The sequence below is a fragment of the Danio rerio genome, chromosome 21 (assembly GCF_052040795.2).
Source record: "Danio rerio strain M-AB ecotype USA chromosome 21, GRCz13ab, whole genome shotgun sequence".
Lineage (NCBI taxonomy): Eukaryota > Metazoa > Chordata > Actinopteri > Cypriniformes > Danionidae > Danio > Danio rerio.
This window is the reverse complement of record NC_141041.1, coordinates 16566062-16586617: the sequence shown is the minus strand read 5'-3', so window position 1 is coordinate 16586617 and position 20556 is coordinate 16566062. Positions and strand designations below refer to the sequence as shown.

Below are 20556 nucleotides of genomic sequence, written 5' to 3'. Positions count from 1 at the left end.
TTTAATATTCAGTGAAATTAAAGAGTCAAACAGACGAGCAGTTAAATTTATTGCAAATTTGGTTCTGATACCATTAACGATTAAAGCAGCCCAAATATTCATAATTAAAGAATACACTGATTAGTTCTTAATCTTTATATTTATATAAACTTCATTTGCTGCAATGGATGCATTTGCAGTCAGATAACAAAACACAAGACAAGGCAAAAGGGTTATAATAAATAAATAAAATGATCCAAAGTGACTTGCATAATGAGGACAATTAAAGCAGCCAAATCAATTAAACAGCAATGATAAACTGACCAAGCCAAGTGATTATTTAACAACAACAACAATCTAAATTAAATATTTAATAATGCAAATTTTTTGTTAAATTCCAATTAATCTAGCACAAATATATTAATCATACGACAAAATGATTGATAGTGCTTTAAAAATAATACTTTTTTTGAAAGATAAAGTGTTTGCTTCTTCCCTGTTCGATTATCAACTTTTTGCTTTCAACTGTATGGACAATTTATAATTAAAACAAAAATAATAATAAAAGATTCACATTATTTTGATTGTCTGGAAAAAAGTTCAGTACCTGAAAGTAGAACCAATGAAAACATGGCTGTGGAAAGAAAAAAAAAATATGATTAAGAATGAATAGTACATTAAATATGAACCCAGCATTTTTTGATCATCAAGTCTTATATTTACTGTTCAGGTCTCCTTTCAGTCTCCTTTTTTGCTTGCTGGTTTCTGTTTGTTGTCTCTGCAGTATTATTTATACTCAAATCAACTTGAAATAAGTGGGTGTGATATATATAAAAATGTTTTACCTTTGCCTAAAAAGGTCTGTTGTTTTCATTTGTTATTCTGAACAAGTAGTGTTTTAGAGAAGCAGCAAACCTGTTAGATTGTATCATTACATTCTAAAGTTCGTAAGATGAGAGATGTTAGATGAGTTACAAAAATCCTGTTTGTTTACATTTTGCTATTGTATGAAAACTCAAACTGAAGAAGACATCATAGAATTATCTAGAAAATGTCTGATTATCTTAGTCCTACTTCATAAAACCACTTGTATGACATTCCTGCCCTCCATCTGCGTCTAGCAGGCATTCCATCCCCAAAATACACAGAAATCTAAAATGAGAGCAGACATATCCAATATCATAATGAACTTTCTCCCTTCCCCTATTAAATCCATTAGTTTGTTTATTTACTAAATCTTAAAGCTGATTAATAATGAATGAATTGAGCACACACAAAAATAAAAGTTACTTGCTTATCTACCTAATGTTGTTCCAGAGATGCATGACTTTCATTCCATTCGTCAAAATGTGTTTCAAAGAATTTTGGTTGCCAATTGTGGTTCCCCTTCGTTTGGGGAACGGAAGTGCTATAAGTGGATTTGATGTTAAAATCCACGTATGGAAGGTTTCGGTTCAGAAACCGCTTGTCTGAAAGAGTATTGAATGGGCCAATGAAAAAAATGAATTGGCAGCGTAAGCTTGCGCAGGTGTGCTTCATTGCCAATTATCCCAGCATATAAGCACACCTGGCGCCAGCAAACGCCATCCTTTTCGTGTCAGAGACTTTCTGATCGAGTCGATGAGGGTTCCTCCTGCTGTGATCCAGTGATGCAGAGCGAACGAGAGCTTCTCCCAGCCCAAAGTGTGTACAACGCAGCGGCAGACGGTCGAGCTGGGTTTTCTCCCTTGCCTGGCGATCCTTTGGGTCCGGTAATCCAGAGCGGTGCGTATAAAGTTGCAACTTCACAAAGAGAGCCACACAGTTGTGCAGCACGTCCTTTTCAGGACGCAGCTCCGACTGTGCGTTTCTGGATGCTGTGGGTTTCTGTCCTCGGATGATGGGCACGGGCACTGCGTTACATGCTCCAGCATGTTAATGCGCTGCTCGCGGGCAGTTCATGTCGTCATTGCGATGCTATGGCTGTTGGGCAGTAAAGATCGCAGCTAGCCTTTGCAAAAGGGAAAACCACCCCAGTAGTCCCCTGCTTTGCAGCGGGCACTCGGGCAGATCTGAGGGTTCAACGAGAGATAATCCGTCACCCACGGGCCCGCGGACCTCTCGCTCCTCCAAGCGCTCTATCTAAGCTTTGGGCGAGGGAAGCGATCCGTCTAACAGATGGTAGCCCTTACGCTCGATGACACCGGAGACCAGACATCCACCGCAGCATCGGAGGGTGGGCTTTCATTGTCAAATGATGATCCAGACCCGCTCGCCCCCTTCGGGCAGGTGAGCGCTGTCAAAACGGATCCTGAAACTGACATGTTAGCCGTGCTTTCCCGGGCTGCTTCGGGAGGGGCTAGAGGGGCGTTCCCTTCTTCCCAGAGGTGCACAGTAGGCTCACGCGGACTTGAAGGGCACTTTTTTTTTGCTCGTACTGCGTGTCCCTCCACCCTCACCACTCTTGATGGTGGAGCGGCCAGGGGATATGTGGCGATTCCTCAGGTTGAGTGCGCGATGGCGGTTAATCCGCATGGCGCCTCTTCTTGGCGGGGTCCACCTCGTCTCCCATCCAAAGCCTGTAAGTTTTCTGCTCCCTCTGAGCTAGAGCTTACAAAGCTGTGGACCAGGCTGCTTACAGCCCTTACAGACCCCTGGCAGAGAGGACCTACTTTCTCAGGGACAGGGCACCATCTGGCACCCTCGCCCCGATCTCTGGAACCTCCACGTGTGGTCTCTAGATGCGAGGAAGACTTAGGTAACCTGCCATCTGCGGTGGTTGAAACCATCACTCAGGCTAGAGCCCCCTCCACGAGGCGCGCCTACGCCCTGAAGTGGAGTCTATTCACTTAATGGTGTGTCTCTCACAGAGAAGACCCCCGAACTTGCCAGATCAGTGTTGTGCTCTCTTTCCTTCTAGAGAAGCTGGAGAGCAGGCTGTCGCCCTCCACTCTCAAGGTTTACGTTGCCGCCATCTCCGCTTATCACGACGCGGTAGCTGGCGGCACCATGGGAAAGCATAACCTCATCATCCGGTTCCTCAGAGGCGCTAGGCGAATTAATCCAACTCGCCCCCCTCTCATGCCCTCTTGGGATCTCGGCATCGTTCTCACGAGCCTGCGTTCAGATCCCTTCGAGCCACTCGATTCGGTATCCTTAAGATTTCTGTCCCTGAAGACAGCTCTGCTGGTCGCGTTGGCCTCCATTAAGAGGGTCGGGGACCTGGAGGCATTTTCGGTCAGTGACCCGTGCCTGGAATTCAGGTCGGATTTCTCACGTTATCCTGAGACCCCGCCTGGGTTATGTGCCCAAGGTTCCTACCACTCCCTTTAGAGATCAGGTAGTAACCCTGCAAGCGCTGCCCCCGGAGGAGGCAGACCCAGCCCTTTCCTTACTCTGTCCAGTTCGCGCTCTGCGCATTTATGTGAACCGAACTCAGTACTTTAGATCCTCCGAGCAGCTCTTTGTCTGTTATGGTGGTTGGCAGCAGGGAAGTGCCGTGACCAAACAAAGATTATCCCACTGGATTGTGGAGGCCATTTCTTGTGCTTTTTTGAGCAGGGGTCAGCCGCGTCCCCCGGGAGTGCGTGCGCACTCCACTCGGAGCGTTGCATCCTCGTGGGTGCGTGCACGCGGCGCCTCTTTAACAGACATCTGTAGAGCTGCGGGCTGGGCGACACCCAACACATTTGCAAGGTTTTACAATCTGCGAGTGGAGCCAGTTTCCTCAAGGGTATTAGGTAACCCTTTTTTCCTTAACACGGAGAGATGAGCACCTTCCTGTCTGTCAGTAAAGTTCCCCGTTCGGTGAGCCCTGCAGATTCCTCCGAGGCCCCCAGCACTGACTCAGCAGAGGAGTCACTTGCTGGCCCACTACGTTAGGTCTGCCCGCTGGTCAGCCTACGTTTTTGGGTATAGGTGCCGGCTATGTGCGATCCCCTCTGGCGATCCCATATGCTTTTCCGCCATGGTTCAGTCCCCCCTCTCGGGTGGACCCGTGTCTTCCCTATCCGCTAACCATCTTCTTATGCGCACTCCCCATTCTTAGGGCTAGTCCATATATATTTCCATTTTGTCTCCCTCAATGGGTGCGGATGGTCTCCGCAGCGTCCTCCCTACTGGGATTGCACGCTTCCCAACGAATTATCTAGACGCTAGCGACTCCCAAAAAAATATACCTATACCGTAAGACTTCTTTTGAAGTGGGGATACGTTAGGGCCAAGGGCACGTTGAAGGACCGCGCCTTCCATGATTTGGGTACGTCACGCTTGCTTGACTGCCCTCTCATCGGAGGCGTTGGTAAGATGCAGTCATTATGGCGTTTTCCATACGTGGATTTTAACATCAAATCCACTGGAGTTCCCCAACCGAAGGGGAATGTTCGAGGTTACAGAAGTAATCCTTCGTTCCCCGAGGAGGGGAACGGAAGTGCTATACTCCGTCGCCATAATGACTGTCCCTTAGCTGTTTAAAAAGTCTCTTCAGCTTAAAAGGATGGCATTTGCTGGCGCCAGGTGTGCTCATATGCTGGGATAATTGGCAATGAAGCACACCTGCGCAAGCTTACGCTGCCAATTCATTGTTTTCATTGGCACGTTCAATACTCTTTCAGACAAGCGGCTTCTGAACCGAAACCTCCCATACGTGGATTTTAACATCAAATCCACTTACAGCACTTCCGTTCCCCTCCTCGGGGAATGAAGGGTTACTTCTGTAACCTTGAACATTCTCTATTATGCTTGTATGCTATTGAATGAATGAAACTATTAAAAGCCACCCAAGCTTCAAATGCACTGAGTGCAATCAAAAACATGTGCCAATCTGACCTTAGTAGGAAGGCTAGGAAGGTTTCCCTAAAAATCCAGGTTTACTAGTTGTTTGCCCTTTGCAAACAAATGAGGGAATATGATATGCATATTCAGGGCAAAAAAAAAAAACAACTGACACTGCCATAGCAGTTGAATGATTCAGATTTGAGTTTGATTATCCAGAACTGCTCATTAAAAATTGGGGAGAACAGATTCATGATTTATCTCCAAACAGATTCATGTAAGCATCTTATTAAAAAGTCTGTAAATGAACACTGTCATACAATGGTAAGAAGTTGCTCCAAACTTCATCTTCACTTTTTTTGCTCAGTTGAGCACAAAAGAAGATAATTTGAAGGATGTTCGAAACATGTAACCACTGACATTCATAGTAGGAAAAAAACTCAAACTGGTTTAGAACAAGTGGAGGTTGAGTAAATAAGGTTTGATGACAGAGTTTTACATTTTTGTAATGTAATGTGTATTTATATAGTGCATTTATTGTGTTTGGCCATACACACAAAGCGCTTCACAATCATGGGGGGGGGGGGTCTCTTCACAACACCAACAGTGTGCAGCATCCACTTGGATGATGCGACAACAGGCACAGGACAACGGCGCCAGTGCGCTCACAACACACCATCTGTAGGTGCAGTCAAGAGACAGTGATAGAGCCAATTCGATGGATGGGGATGATTGGGAGGCCGGTAATGGAGGGAATTTGGTCAGGACACCGGGTTACACCCCCACTCTTTACGAGAAGTGCCATAGGATGACCTCAGTTTAACGTCTCATCCAAAATAAAGCACATGCTATAGTATAGCATCCCCTTCACTTTACTGGGGCATTAAGACTCACACAGACCACAAGTTGATCACCCCCTGCTGGACCCACTAACACCACTTCCAACAGCAACCTAGCTTTCCCATGCAGTCTCCCATCCAGATACTGACCAAGCTCAGCCCTGCTTAGCTTCAGTGGGTAACCAGTCTTGGACTGCAGGGTGATATGGCTGTGGCCATATTGGGTAAACCATCCTTATGAGCTATTCGTTGTTCTGATACTGAATTTTTGTTTGTTTGTTTGTTTGGTTGGTTGTTTGTTTTCGAAAATTAGTTCAAATGTCTTTTTTAATGCTCAAAACACCATGATCATAAATTTGTTATTAAAATGTTTCTGCAATTTATGAAAATGTTTAATTCCACATGGGTATGAGTTTAACTTTTCTTTAAGTGACTGGTATACTTTTGTTGCACACTATTGTGATATAGACCTATATATAGACCTATGAAACAACCACCACTTCATTTAAACCTTCAAACTTTATTTAATTTTACACACAGCTTTTAACCTTTGTTGTGTTTATCAAGATGATACTAAAATAATGTAATTATTGTTTTGTCTTACCTTTACATTATCAGCTACTGGTCAAAGTATATGAAGTCCATAAACCCATTTATCCATTATTTTTACATTAAATTCAAGCTAAATCAATTCTGATACAAAGCCCTTCATTGATTTGTCTTTTATAACAAAATAAACACAACAAAACAATATTTTATCATGAGATTAAGATATTTCACAAGCACCCTGTAAAAAATATCTTTAAATCAACAGTTTTGCATATTTTGTGATTTATGTTTTTTTTTTTTGTTTATGCGTTTTAATAGCATTTTGAAGGCTTGATAATTCCTCTAACAGCTTTCATATTGAAAAGCCATAATTAATTCTCTATATATATTTTTTCTCAACAATGTACAACTAAAATATAAAAAAATTCATTTTGTTACTGCAGACTTCTATTTTCAACATCTCATGAAGGTCTCATGAAGCAAACAATTAATGTAAATAAACTAAATAAAGCTGTCACTTACTAAATACAAAAGCTGTTAATTAGCAGATGTTTTTACAGTGTAAGAACATTTATTTGTAAAAGTAAAGACAGTACAGTTATATTTATTACAAGTAGTAAGTGCTGAGTCTGAAACTCTAAAATGTGGAAACAGTAAAGCGCTGTCCTCCTTTATCAGGGTTTGATCTTATGATAGTTTCTCAGATGCATGGTGACGTTGCTGGGAAATCCATGCTTCATCAGCTCCTCTTGTAACTGAAAATATATATAAGTTATGACAAATGTATCATCGTGCTTCTTTTGTCATTTAAATGTCACTGATAATGTATTTATTGCTATTTTAGCATTAAATGTTTAAATAAGTATCTGTGGTATCAATCAAATACCTGAAGTATCAAAGAAAATATTCAAACAAAAAAGTTGTGTTACTGTTAGTAAATAATTAATAATGACTGTCAAGTGTCTTACCTATACAATCACCTGTCCCTCAATCTCTGCCTTTGACAAATTATCTAGACATGTAAATTCCACTCCCATTGCCATCACTGATCAGTAAAAATTAAATAAATGACCATGTTAGTACAGTTTAATTAACACTAGAGTTCTGTGTGACTAAATGCATTTTAATTTTTGCTAAGGAACAGTCATTATGTTCAAAACAGCAAAACAGTCCCTTCTTAGACTTTACAGACCTGAAACTTGTGTATAGCACTTATTCATTGTTGCTCTTGGTTGTGTAAATTGCTTCCTTGTCCTCATTTGTAAGTCGCTTTGGATAAAAGCGTCTGCTAAATGACTAAATATAAATGTAAAACATGCAAAACTATACAAACATACCATACACATCTGCACATGTGGGTTCATATGATGGTCATCAGGTTCACCAGAAAGCAAACAGAAGGTGTAAGTTAGCATAATTATCAAATGTTACGCTTTTCTGTGTAATAACATGATGTTTATAATTTTACTTATTAATTGAAGGTTTAGTTTCTCACCACTGTAGCAGAAGAATGACAAAGTGGCTAAACATCTCTCATCTGTCCACTGAGCAAAGTATTTTAAAGACACAGTTGTACACTGTTGGGCTCCATGTTCTCCTGGGACATTTGCACCATTATCTGGTTGTGCAACATCACCTTGAATCTGTGGCAGCCAATATGTGAAGGAAGAGCTGCTCTGATCTGACCACAGTCTGTTTCTGTACAGACCGATCCACACGTTAAATCTGAAATCATTACCATTATAATAATTATTTATAATGCTCATTATCTGCTGCCTCCCTGTCTCATCCCTCACACTGGCCAGGTCAGTGTATCTTGCTCTGCAGTAGCTCTGAGCTTCACTCCAAGGCATATCTGTGTTTAGCAAAATATACTTCTGAGTGGCATTTTCTCCATCTAAGATAGAAACATAAATTTAGTGTTTAATTATTTGTTACCTTTTTTGTTTTGTTTTTTTACATTTTAAATGCATCCAGTAAATCTACAATACATTTAAATTTCAATTTTACAGTAATGATTCAGTGTTGTCTACTTGGGTTTTGATCCAGCCTATAACCAAGCCCAGCCATGTTCTGGAGATCTTACCACAACTCTTACTGTTTGGTTTGTTGATTCTTTAACTTTAAATTCATTACAATTACAATTAATGTTTAACTAAAAGAAAACTTCTTATGTACATTTAAAAATATTCAAAAAGAAATCATTTTCAAAAAATAAATTTTATGTCTCACCATCATAGCAGACAGGTATGTATTTCTTCTCACATAATGTGTCATACCAGTCTCCATTAAAATCCATGTAAGCACAAAAATCATTCCCATAACTGCTGGCTGCTTCATGATACCAGTTCCTGTAATCTCTTTCTCCTTCCTGATAGAAATCATTGTCTTCCAGTGACCATCTCCAGCTGTTCACATCATCATACTGACCAATCCAGGCTGAACCATTGTAACTGCTGTTGACTGTGTTAATCAGCCTGTTCATTTCCTCCATGTTATCAATGGTGGCCAGATCAGTGTAATTCTGTCTGCAGAATCTCTGAGCTTCAGTCCAGTTCAAAGACTGATTCACGAAGTGATATTGCCAAGATGATTCCAATACTGTCAATGATAAAACAATTCAAGTTTTATGTATCAAAATACCCTCAATATTTTTTTTGTGAATTAATCTTGTAAATAAAACATCATCCAAAACAATTATAAATTAGACATTCCCAAAATTACTATTATTTTTAAATGTATTGTTAGCATTAATTATTTAAAAATAAAGTAGCTTTTGCTTTTTACAATAGTAGCATTCGAATTTCAGGAATTTCAGGGAATGTCTCACATTTGTCAAACCCACTGATTGCATTCTTCAACATAGTTTGAGACAATCCAAAACTTATTTTTGTTCAAAAGAGTTCATATGAAGGTCAATGAAAAGTTGTGTAATTGTTCAGTGACCTACATTTTAATTTCATATATTTCACATAAAAGCATTTCTTGTCAGTTAGAATGTCAGAAAAAAATACACTTTAAATTCCAGATGTCATATGTTGTCTCAGATTCTGACCCTATTAAACAGTATGTTTTCTGAAATTGGTGTAAGCACATTAAGTCAATAAGTGATGTCATGAGTTATTATGCCAGATAAAGGAATAGTGCAACCGAATAAATAAACAAATCGTATTATTCTTAAACTGTATAACTTGCTTCAAACTATCTTAGAAATGCATCCAGGACTGACATGGGGGTGAGTCAGTGATTACAAAGTATACATTTTTTGGCAAACACTATTTTTAAGATCCACTCACCACTGTAGCAAATAAGAGGAAATGCATAATTGCAGTTTTCATCAGTCCATTGCCAAGAGACACTAAATGAGACCAAGGTGCAGGATCCTGCTATATTTGGTTGCCCTGAGCTTCAGTAACTAAATGAAGAGTTGCTCAGATCTGACCAAGATCTTGTTTTGTACAGACCAATCCAAACAGCAATATAAGAAAAACTTTTTTAAAAATAATTGATCTTCTGGTTTTCAGTTTCATTCCTGATACTGATGAGGTCTGTGTGATGTTCCCTGCAGTAACTCTGAGCTTCAGTCCAGTTTTTATTCTGGTAAATGACAACATAAGTAGCACTGGCATTTTCTCTTCCTGAAAGGTAAAAATATCATATTAATACTGAGGTTGTTTTGGTTGCTTTCAGTTTTGTTAATTGTCTTGTAGATTTTAATGCATAAACTTACCATCATAGCAGACAGTTTGATCATATTTTGTAGAGCAAACCTCTGTTTTCCATATCCCATCTTTCATAAACACACACAGACTTTGTGCCCCATAACTGTATGGTTCTGGATTTTTCCAGTTCCTGAAGTGTTTCTCTTCGGCCTTAAAGAAATCACTGTCCTCCAGAGTCCATTTCCAGCTGTTCAGATCATCATAGAGTCCAATCCAGGCCAAATCAATGGAATCATCATTTACTTTGTCTAGTAACTGGATTGTCTGTTGTTCATTTTCAATGGTGGCCAGATCAGTGTATTTATCTCTACAGTATCTCTGAGCTTCTGCCCAGGTCTTGGATTCATTCAAAAACACATACTGATGAGGAACACTCAAGGTGAAAGTAATAAAACCTGTTTAAAATACAAAATCTGCGATGAATCAGGATCAGCAAATCAAATCTTATTAGTTATTTTCTGACGACAAGACACTTTCGGATGTGCGGAATGTCTGGCTGCAAAAATTTGATTCTTCTACAACACAGAGAGCTAACCTTTGTAGTTTTATTTAATTGTTTTGACTTAATTTTCGAAAGCAATTGGTTTAAACTCTTAAAATTTATTTCAGATCATTAAAAGTGCAGTTATTCATACATTGCAGTGTATTTTCAAGCATGTTATGAAATAGACATAATCACAAAATATATATATATTTTGCTTTCATATGTTAATGACTTGATGTGTTATTTGATAATCTTTTCATGATGTATATTTTTTTTAATGGTGCAGTGTGTAGAATTTAGTTTTCATCATGTGAACTTTATAACTCTGAATCTGCTTCTCATTTTTGATTTTGGCTGCCCCTTGTGTATATTGAGGCAGCCTTCAAACTGAAATGAACTACACTCATATTTCCGGCCTTATCATTAATTAATTTTAATGATTTTGATAATGATTTGATTTTCAATAACAAGAGATAGACTTTATTTTACATAATAAAGCTGATATGTTTGAAAGCAGCCTTTCAGAACAATCTGAAACCTTTTTCCCAAACAATCTGAAGTGTCTGTGTTCTGTGCACTCTTTATGAGGGCCAGATAACCCAACAGGCATTATGGGCACAGGCCCAGGGGCCAGTGCAACTTAGGGCCCCTGCGCGGGGGGGGAAATGCAGATTCTGAAGTGTCTCTTTAAGCTAAGTGCAAATAGCGCACTTCATTGGAATAAGCTAGTTAAGCAATTCACGCTCATCACCATTTGATTGACAGAGACAACATACATAACTAAAGAACGCAACAGACAGCAGAGTGAGTGGCGTAGCTCGTAGAGCACATGGCACCTTCTTTTGACGCGATCAATCATGAACCCCGTTCGAATATAGCACCTGACAAACATATTCTTCTTTTCCCCCCCACTACATATCACATTTTGCCTAGTCTTCATCACGAGGAAGACAAGTAGAAATCATTATTAAGTGTGTGTATTATGGAGGACTCATATTCATAGAACTGAATTGTGGAAGTGTTATATCTAAATCATTTGCATTATAAGTTTGTAGAAGTTATATATTTAAAACACCCTTAAATATTCATTTTTAGTACTGCTGTAGTGAACTTGAACAAGTATATTAAAATCCATTAATTTTCACTAAAGGTATTAGCATTTTTTTTCAAAGTGCTTTAAATGCTTTAAAAATAAGTCAAAATTTTGTAGACTAGAAATATATGTACTGTATATCATTCATTTTAAAAATGCAGGCAATACATTATAGATTAATTTTATTTTAAAAATATGAAATTAATCTCTTTTTTTATATTCAGCAACAGGGGTATGGCTAGGTAGGGGGCCTACAAGACATTGTGCCAAGGGGCCACTGAATTCTTAATCCGGGCCTGCCCTTTATACAGTTTTTCTCCCCCCACATCTAAGTTTGACTGTGACCATCTTAGGATGTTTTCCTTTTACTGAAAGGTCCATTATATCTTAAGGTGTTTAGAGTTCTTTTACACTTTTCATGTGCTTGGCAGTGCACTCTGCATAGTCATGATGGTACGACATTCCTACATGGAACACACCTTTTTAATAGAGAATGACTAACCGTATTATTGTTTTCCAAATAAACAAGTACAGAATGTTAACTTAGCGTGTTCCTTGAATATCTGCAAACATATTATGGTAATTTTATGCTTTAGAAGAGTAAAAACAACATACATAAAGCACATTTAATAACGCTTTTTTAGTTTTTTCTAAACAAAAGTGTGACATTGGCTGTGATGGTTGTGTGTACATTTTTATATTTATTCAGCGCAGAGAGAGATTTAAAACCTGTACCTTGTATTGTTAGCTACTGAGTGAGATGATTGTTGAAAAAATATATGACTGTTGTGTTTTGGTCATTAAACCTAATGTTCTCAACCCATACAGTATCACAATGATCTTGTGTTCGGAATGAAAATACAATATGTGCAACTCTAATATAATGGTGGTTTTAAAGAATGACAACTGGTATTACAAGTGGGATCAGTTTAATGTTTTGTACTAAGAGATTTGAAAATGTACTTTACTTATGAAAATAAAATCAAACCAATTTAAAAACGCAATAAAGATATCATTTTTTCTAGTAGCTGCCAGTAATTGGATATCATTGTTTTAATATGTATCAAAATATGAGTATAATTATAAGGACAAAAATAACATTCTTATTTGTCTATAATAAATTAATAAATGTATTCTCAATCATTATGTTTTTACTTAAAAACATTCCTAACCTTCAGGAATTTAAAATTCTATATGTTGCAAGATGATAAAAATTCACTCACCCTCTGTTCATTTAAATGTTTAAATCTATGTAAAAAGACTAAATGAGCATGTAATGTGGATGACTGATATGTGTCCAACTAAAGTGCAGTTCATTTTATATCATTTTATATTTATTTCATTTGATCAGTAGCTTGACAAATAGCTCGATCAGTAGTTTGATAAAGATCAGTAGTGTTGATAATGTATTCAGTAACTCTGCCTTCCATAATTAGGTAGTTCATTATTTTTGGTTCAAGCTATATATATATATATATATATATATATATATATATATATATATATATATATATATATATATATATATATATATATATATATTTGTGATGATGAGCAAGAGTACAAATCTACTGAAGCAAGATATTAATTAGCAAAAAAAGCAAGGTGGGGAAAGAGTAAAAATAAAAGTGTTCCATACCTGAGAATAGCACCAGTGTAAACATGGTTCTGCATGAGGAAAATATGCATGATTAATTGTGAAAAAAACTATACATTTGTTTACAATTAAGCAAATTTTATAGTTTTTTGTTTTTGTGTTTACCATTCCCTTGTCTTGCTCGCCAGTTTCTGTTTGTCTTTTGGCAGATCTTTTCATAGCAGAGCACAATATGTGCACTGTAAACGATTTCTGTTGTTTTCACAGTATTATACTGCATTTCTCAACAGTTGTTTACTGTATAAGCTGTGCACAGTGTGTTACTGTATATATTGCTGTTTTCACAGCATGATAATGTATTCTCAACATTTCCATACTGTGAACATGATTAACAGTATGCTACTGCAGATTTTATAATGAATTTTGGGAAAAAATCAGTTACTGTGCATCTAAATACAGTACTGCAAATGACCATGAAAAACTCTACACACACTTTATATTATTATTATTATGTTTATTTTATTTTTTGACAAAGTATTTTGTGAAGAAAAATAAACTAACCAGTTTCTTCAGACTGTTCAGTGCATGAAACTGTCCCCTGGTTTTCCATTTTTGGATGTACTGCACCTTAATTTTATAAGGTTAGCATGAAAATATTAAATCATTTTTAATCAACATAACTTTGTGCTTAACCAAAACGTAAACTGGAACAAAAGTAATTCATTCATGAAACCAAAGTCAGCTTAAATGTCAAAATGACCAGCCTGCTTTAGACGGATTCATGAGGTTAGGGCACCCGTCATCACCATGGAGGTCACAGATCTCCACATTTTCAAAACAATATTTTAAAATACGCACCATCTCTATAAATAAACCACAGACTTGAGTTTAAAACAACTACATTCCCGCATGAAAAACGGTTAAAACTAAATTTCATAACACATTCATTATAGAGCCATCTAAGACCAGGGCAAGTCTCACATGTCTAGCCGATTATAACCTCGTTTCGCCGGACACATGAGTGATGATGGACACCCTGGAGGTCCGAATCTCCGCTATCGGCAAAGCACGCTTAAAATTTACAAATGATATCTATAAATAAACCACAGATTTGAGTTTGTAAGAACTACATTCTCGCATGAAACACTGTTAAAATTTCATTTCGTGACATATTAAACGCAATATTTATAATATTAGCTGGGCTTTCTCATCCGCCATTACCATTTGCTTGTTGATGTGAAATGAATTCTGGGAGAAAAACAAGAAAAATATTAATTCTCAAAACACTTCAAACGAACTTTATTTCTTATTGTCAAGGTCAGATATATGTAATAATCTCGCTGGTAAAGTGAATAAAAAACAATGTTACTATATTGTAATCAATATCACGTTTGCACTGGTTCGGTTCAGCACTCGAGCGCCTCGTATTGAACCGAATTGAACCGTTTGCTCGGGAACTATTTGATCACACGTGTTCACAAGCACATTCAGCAATATGCAATTAGTGTATAATTAGTGTATAAATGCGTGTGGCCAAGCAGGATAACGAAATAGTAATGAATCATATACAAAAAGGAATCAATTTTAGGCGGATTCGATTCTTTACTGTTCACTAAGGAGCCGTTTCATAGAACCGAACGGACACGACTCGACATGCAGGCAACGGCTCTCCTAATTTGAAATTCACCTGTCGTCTTTCATCCAGCGAATTCATCCTCGGTAAGTGTTTTAAAGTCAAATTCCGTCCGTTAAAGGATTGTTTTGTATGTATTTCTGTGTATTGTGTGTGTAATTTAAAAGAATTAACTAAGTGACATTAGTTGTAGGTTCTTATGTTATGTCACGCTATCCGTTAACAAATGGTATTTTAAACAAGAAATAACAGACGCCAGGTGGTCATTGTAGTGTTTGCGAGGTATTAGATACAGTGAGTTTATCTTGAGTAAGTTTTTGACCATACGTTAAGTTACCTGAAAAAACATAACTTTAACTTATTGTAACTGCATTAATGAATTCCCTATTTCAGCACAACACTGAAATGAAGGCGAAGTCACCATGAAAAGTTAAACGTTTAACGTTACCGTTAAGGTAAGCTCTGGTCTTCACATAATCATTTTGACTAAGCTATCATTATGGTAACATTTTTCAACTGTAAGTTAGTTATTTAAGTTAAACTAAACTCATAATGAAATGAGTCTTAACTTTTATTAAATGAAGCTAAAAATTAAATGCAGTGGAATTGTTTTAAGCTAAGGTTAATATTTACAAAATACATATTTATTGTCTATTTCTCAATAATGTTAATGAGCTTGATGTATAGTGTGTCATTAATTGTACATTTAATTTTTGGTGTTCAGGTGTACCTGAGGTGAGTGTACGTTCTGAGTACACAGATATAAGCCAAAGTCATTATCACTATATATATATATATATATATATATATATATATATATATATATATATATATATATATATATATATATATATATATATATCCTATTCTAAGAGAAATTGATGGGGTCAGTGAATGATTTGTGTACAAATGTATTTTAACCCCATACAGATTGGTATCGTTGTACCATAGATTTAGATTAATTAATGTTAAGTCTTATTTTACTCTTATTATATTTATCTGTTTTTCAGCTACAGTAATTGATGTTAAAAAACTGATGCTACCAATCACTCCTCACTTGATTATTCAAGGTAATGTTGATGTCTTCCTCATTTTGATTAGATTTTGAAATGTCAAGTTGTTCACAGATTTGTTGTGAGGAGTTTCATGTAAAACCTCTTTTTCTTCTTCCAGCAGTTCCTAAGATAAAAAAAATCTGGTGTTAAAACACCAGTCTTTGTTTATTAGCAATTTTACTGGGCGTATGGAACTGGAAACTGTAAGTTTAGTTCAATATGTTATTTTATGCTATTCATTTTTGTTTTAACATGGATTGCATGTTGAAGCTATCGTTTTATAGTGGGAAAATGTAAAAGAGAATCACTGAATACAATGGCATAATGATTCTGCTTGTTCACAGAAGGTACTTGATTTAGTTTTCCTCAAGCGACACATCAGTTTTTATAACTAGTGCTTGACACTTGAATTGAAGGGACAGTTCACCCAAAAATGAAAATAATAGCATCTTTGGCATCCTCCACTTGTTTCAAAATAGTTATATATTTATTTTGTTCCGTTGAACACAAACTCGTATTTTTTAAAGAAATTTGGTTTAAATATGGATGTCAATAGTTACTGGTTACTAACATTCTTCAAAATATCTGCTTTAGTGTTTAACAGAAATTCAAACTAGTTTAAAACACGTGGAGTAAATAGTGGCAAAATAGTAAACTATTCCTTTAAATATTTTATTCTGAGACTTTTATTTATATGTGTCTTGTCTTTTGTCATATTGTCCTTCTAGCCCAGATTGTGATGAACCTGGAATGCGACACCATTTACTCTTAAGACAAGAACCGAATAAAGCACAGATGTGGAGGGATTTGCAGCCAAACTAACTGGAGGGAAGGAACCTTTAGGTAAAAACACCTGCTTTATTTAGATCTGAAGTATTTTATTTGACATAGAGATTTATTGTTTTAATTCTAATTTAAAGCAAACAAGGTTGAGCACCCCTGGTCTGAAAGCTCAAAAATGCTGTTTCCGTGATAAGGTTAAATGTAGTTGAGAAATAGATTCATTGGGATCAATGCTTAAAGTAAACATTTTCTTCTCTCTGTAGACCAAACATGTTTACTATCCCTCACATTTTAATAAATTGTTTCTGTTTTTGTTTCTTACAGTGTGGGTGAACATACTACCTGGATGTCCAACAAAGGCTGCACAAGAGCTCATTTGATAGCACATATTCTGTCCTGTCTACATCTCTGATGACCTGGAAGTGCTTCGACATCAGTGAGTAATACATCTTTATATTGTCATGCATACAGGATTTCTGTAAGCTTAGCTTTAATGTTAGTTTGTAATCAGCAGTGACTGTTTTAAAAAATTAAGTATTTAAATTATTCTCAACATTTTACTGATGCTGTGCACAGTAACGTTATGATGATTTAGTTTGAGGAAATGTCACTGGAGATGTGTTCGTATAAAAAATAAATCAATAAATAAATTGTATGAAATGACTCGATAAAATGTTTATTTGTCTCGCTTACATGCCATCACTGCTGCATATTGAACAATGCCCGCTGATCTTTTCCCCATTAACGTTAGTGTAATTGTGAATTGACAACAAACTGTATTTCACCAACAAAAACAATTAAAAAACTGTTTTATATATATATATATATATATATATATATATATATATATATATATATATATATATATATATATATATATATATATATGTATATATAAACTGCAGTGCAGTGTTTCGTTTCTGAATGAATTAAATGGTTTGAGGGATAATTAGTTTTTACTTCAGTGATTGATTTTGCTTGTCATTTTTGCAGGATCATCATCATGCTGCTGCCCTTTTTCACTGTCCCTTTCCACATCATTTGGCCTTCATCATTTCCTGTCTTGTAGCAGTATTTTCACCTGTTTTTAAAATTGTAATAATTTTTGATGCATTAATTGTTGACTGGTTTTAATGATCAATTGTTTATTAGTGTTCTGTTGCTCTGTTTTATTGAATAATTGCTACTGTTTTAGCATGGTTTACACAATAAACCTTTATTGTGAAGTTAAAGTTTCAGTTTCTTTATTTTTCTTGTACGTCTTGAACAGTTAAAATAACACTTGTGCAATTTTTGAAAAATTTTTACCCATTATAAAGTAGCACTATTAAATATAATAAAATAACATTTAATAACTGTAAAATACTATACAGTAATAATGAAAGTAACGTTAAAATACCGTAGTTCTTCATGGTAAAAATGTACAATAAAATACTGTTTTCAGTTTTGCAGTATGTGCACCACTACTGTAATTAGTGTTACAGTAAAAATCAACAACAGTAAAATGATGTATTACATTTTACAGTAAATGTAATACTAATGTAATTAGTATTACAATAATGTTACTGTTTTATGAAATACAGCAGCTACTGGATAATTGTTGCCAGTAACTTACTGTTAATTTAACAAGAAATCGTTTACAGTGTGGGTGTGACCATTTTCTTTAAACTAATTAAACCTGCTAATTGGCGTAAATAAGCTATCAGTATGGGTTTGTTGTATGTGAATGAAATATGAGCAAACCTGTTAGACTACTTCTGTAAGTATAAAGTGATTAAGTGAGATAAATGCTAAAGAATACATGTTTTATTTCTGTTTGTCAGCTTTCCATTTATTTTCTTTATCAGCATTAAATATAAAAACATGATCTTTGTCATTTTAGATGATGAATTAAATACAATAAAATACAAGAAAGGATCAATAATCCTTAACCAGGAACACCATTTAGTCAAGGGAAACATCGACACAATTAAGCAGGACAAACACTTATAAGGGTAGCGCTGTTAAAGTAAAGTAGAACACACACATGAAAAAACTACCACTACCCTTTTGGCAACACTTTATTATAACTATGAATCATTTATTAAGCATTAGTATCTAGTGAACTCATTCAGCATTAACTCTACATTATTAAGCATTAGTAAGCAGTTTATAATTGGAGCTATAAATGCTGTATTCTTGACTTACAGCCACATTTATAATGTGCTTAATGATTGTACTTTCATACTTTGTTAATGATTTATTTTTCATTACTAAATTAAGTATTGCATTATTTACAAACCATTTCTATTTAAGAGTATTTGGTGGTTTTTAAGATAATTTAGAATGAGTTAGTAAATGATTAATAAACTATTGAAATCAACGTTTATATGTCTTATTATTCAGGTATATATTACTATGTATGTTAATAAATGCTTTATTATCTCTAATTCATGCAGTTTTGTGACCTAATCTAAAGTGAGGACTAAAGTTTAAACATTGCAGAATAACAGGAGTGACTCAAAATATAACATAAAAATTGATCAAAGCAACAACAATATAATAATTTAACAATATAATAACATGCAATGTTTAAACTGTACAGTATTTTTTAGATAAGCTTGCAAATATGAATTTTTCATTTGAAGTACATTTTCATTTGTGTATCTTCAAACCAATAGTAATAAATAATTTTGTTTATAATAATAATAATAATAATAATAATAATGCATTTTATTTAAAGGCGCCTTTCATGACACTCAAGGTCACTGTACAGGACAGCTAAAACAATCAATTCAAATAAAAACACAATTAAAACAATATAAAGCAATACAAACTTTAAAAATGCAATCAGGTCAAAGAGAATAGGCTGTTCTAAACAGATGTGTTTTGAGTTTGGACTTAAATTGTGAAAGAGAGTCTAATGAACAAGATATGAACAAGATTAGTAAGGTATGGAGGAGCGAGATTTATGTTCTTTTTTCCTGTTAAGAATTTAACTAACTTTTTAATTGTCATTTATAAGGGATTCATACAGCATAAATAGTCCTCACCTTAGATTAGGTCACAAAACTGCATGAAGTTGAGTTATTAAAGCATTTATTAACACAAACAATAACTATTAGTATATGCCTGAACAATAAGAATTATAAATGTTAATTTGAATTGTTTATTAATAATTTACTAACTCATTCTGAGTTATCCAAAAACAACCATAAAAAAAACAACCAACTATGCTTAAATAACTGGTTTGTAAATAATGCAATACTTAATTTATTAATGAAAAATAAATCATTAACTAAGTATGAAAGTACAATTATTAAGCACATTATAAATGTGGTTGGAAGTCAATGATTCATGCATTTGTAGCTGCAGTTATAAACTGCTTACTAACGTTTATTAATGTAGAGTTAATGCTTAACAGATAATAAATTCACTAATTGCTAATGCCTAATAAATGGTTTATAATGTGTAGTTATTATAAAGTGTTATCACATGGGATGCAGTACATTTGCTGTCAAGAATACATCATTTGTAGCTGTATTTATAAACTGCTTAACGTCTATTAATGTAGAGTTAATGCCTAACAAATAATGAACTAACAAATAGCTAGTGCTTAATAAATGATTGATAGTGTGTAATAGTATTACCAAAGCTTTTTATTATTTTGCATGGCCTCAGTCCAAGGATCTTGCCTCTTTCACTATAATCCACAGAAATTCCTAAAACAAGCTCTTATCTACTTCAGCAAAGCCAGAATGCAGTATGGCTCACATACTGTGAAGAGTCTCACTCTTTATACTCGTCTATATGCCAAATCCTAAAAATCCCTGATAGAATATTTACCAAAGGACGCCCAGAGTGGGTGCAGGATTTTCTGGCCTATGTCCCAGTCCACTTCTGAGTGTCATGTTCATCCGGATGCCCGTGCATGAGGTACTTTAATACGTCAGAGGTGCTGCCAAGCATAACATGAATGTGCCCCTATACTGACAATGAGTAGGGGAAACTGCTGATTAAATCATTATTTTAGTTTCTGTGTGCTCACAAAATAAACTTTTCAATGGCTTAAAGTGAACTAAAAACTTGAA

General features: G+C 35.6%; 2 protein-coding genes across 9 annotated transcripts in view; both read right to left on the bottom strand.

Moving 5' to 3' along the window:
• The window catches only part of LOC147838808 (uncharacterized), a 483811-nt gene that overhangs the window by 29488 nt on the left and 433767 nt on the right, over window positions 1-20556 (bottom strand). The gene's annotated exons all lie outside the window — the stretch shown is intronic.
• On the bottom strand, window positions 6424-20445 carry LOC147838810 (uncharacterized). 8 transcript variants are annotated; one of them, XR_015520139.1, is made up of 9 exons: window positions 13181-14262; window positions 13058-13086; window positions 9850-10236; window positions 9416-9757; window positions 8352-8720; window positions 7615-8016; window positions 7312-7465; window positions 7088-7164; window positions 6424-6874 (listed from the first exon to the last, which is right to left on the bottom strand). XR_015520139.1 is itself a non-coding variant. In XM_087300981.1 (8 exons), the coding sequence occupies exons 5-7, from the start codon at window positions 8611-8613 to the stop codon at window positions 7088-7090; spliced, it is 741 nt and encodes a 246-aa protein (XP_087157107.1). In that variant the 5' UTR covers window positions 8614-8720; window positions 9416-9757; window positions 9850-10236; window positions 13058-13086; window positions 13181-14253; the 3' UTR covers window positions 6424-6874. The 8 variants fall into 8 exon arrangements, 3 of the variants coding, with proteins under 3 accessions (XP_087157107.1, XP_087157106.1, XP_087157108.1); XM_087300981.1 differs by lacking the exon at window positions 7312-7465 and having other exon boundaries at window positions 13181-14253; XR_015520140.1 differs by lacking the exon at window positions 13181-14262 and adding an exon at window positions 20312-20445 and having other exon boundaries at window positions 6676-6874; window positions 7088-7465.

What these genes read in the sequence shown, in the direction of transcription:
- LOC147838810 (XM_087300980.1), bottom strand. Translation starts at nt 8,613, where the DNA reads ATGGAGGAAATGAACAGGCTGATTAACACAGTCAACAGCAGTTACAAT. An exon ending in CATACCTGTCTGCTATGATG is followed by an intron (nt 8,017 to 8,351) that starts GTGAGACATAAA and finishes TTTCTATCTTAG; the next exon opens with ATGGAGAAAATGCCACTCAG. An exon ending in GTCATTCTTCTGCTACAGTG is followed by an intron (nt 7,165 to 7,614) that starts GTGAGAAACTAA and finishes TTTACTGATCAG; the next exon opens with TGATGGCAATGGGAGTGGAA.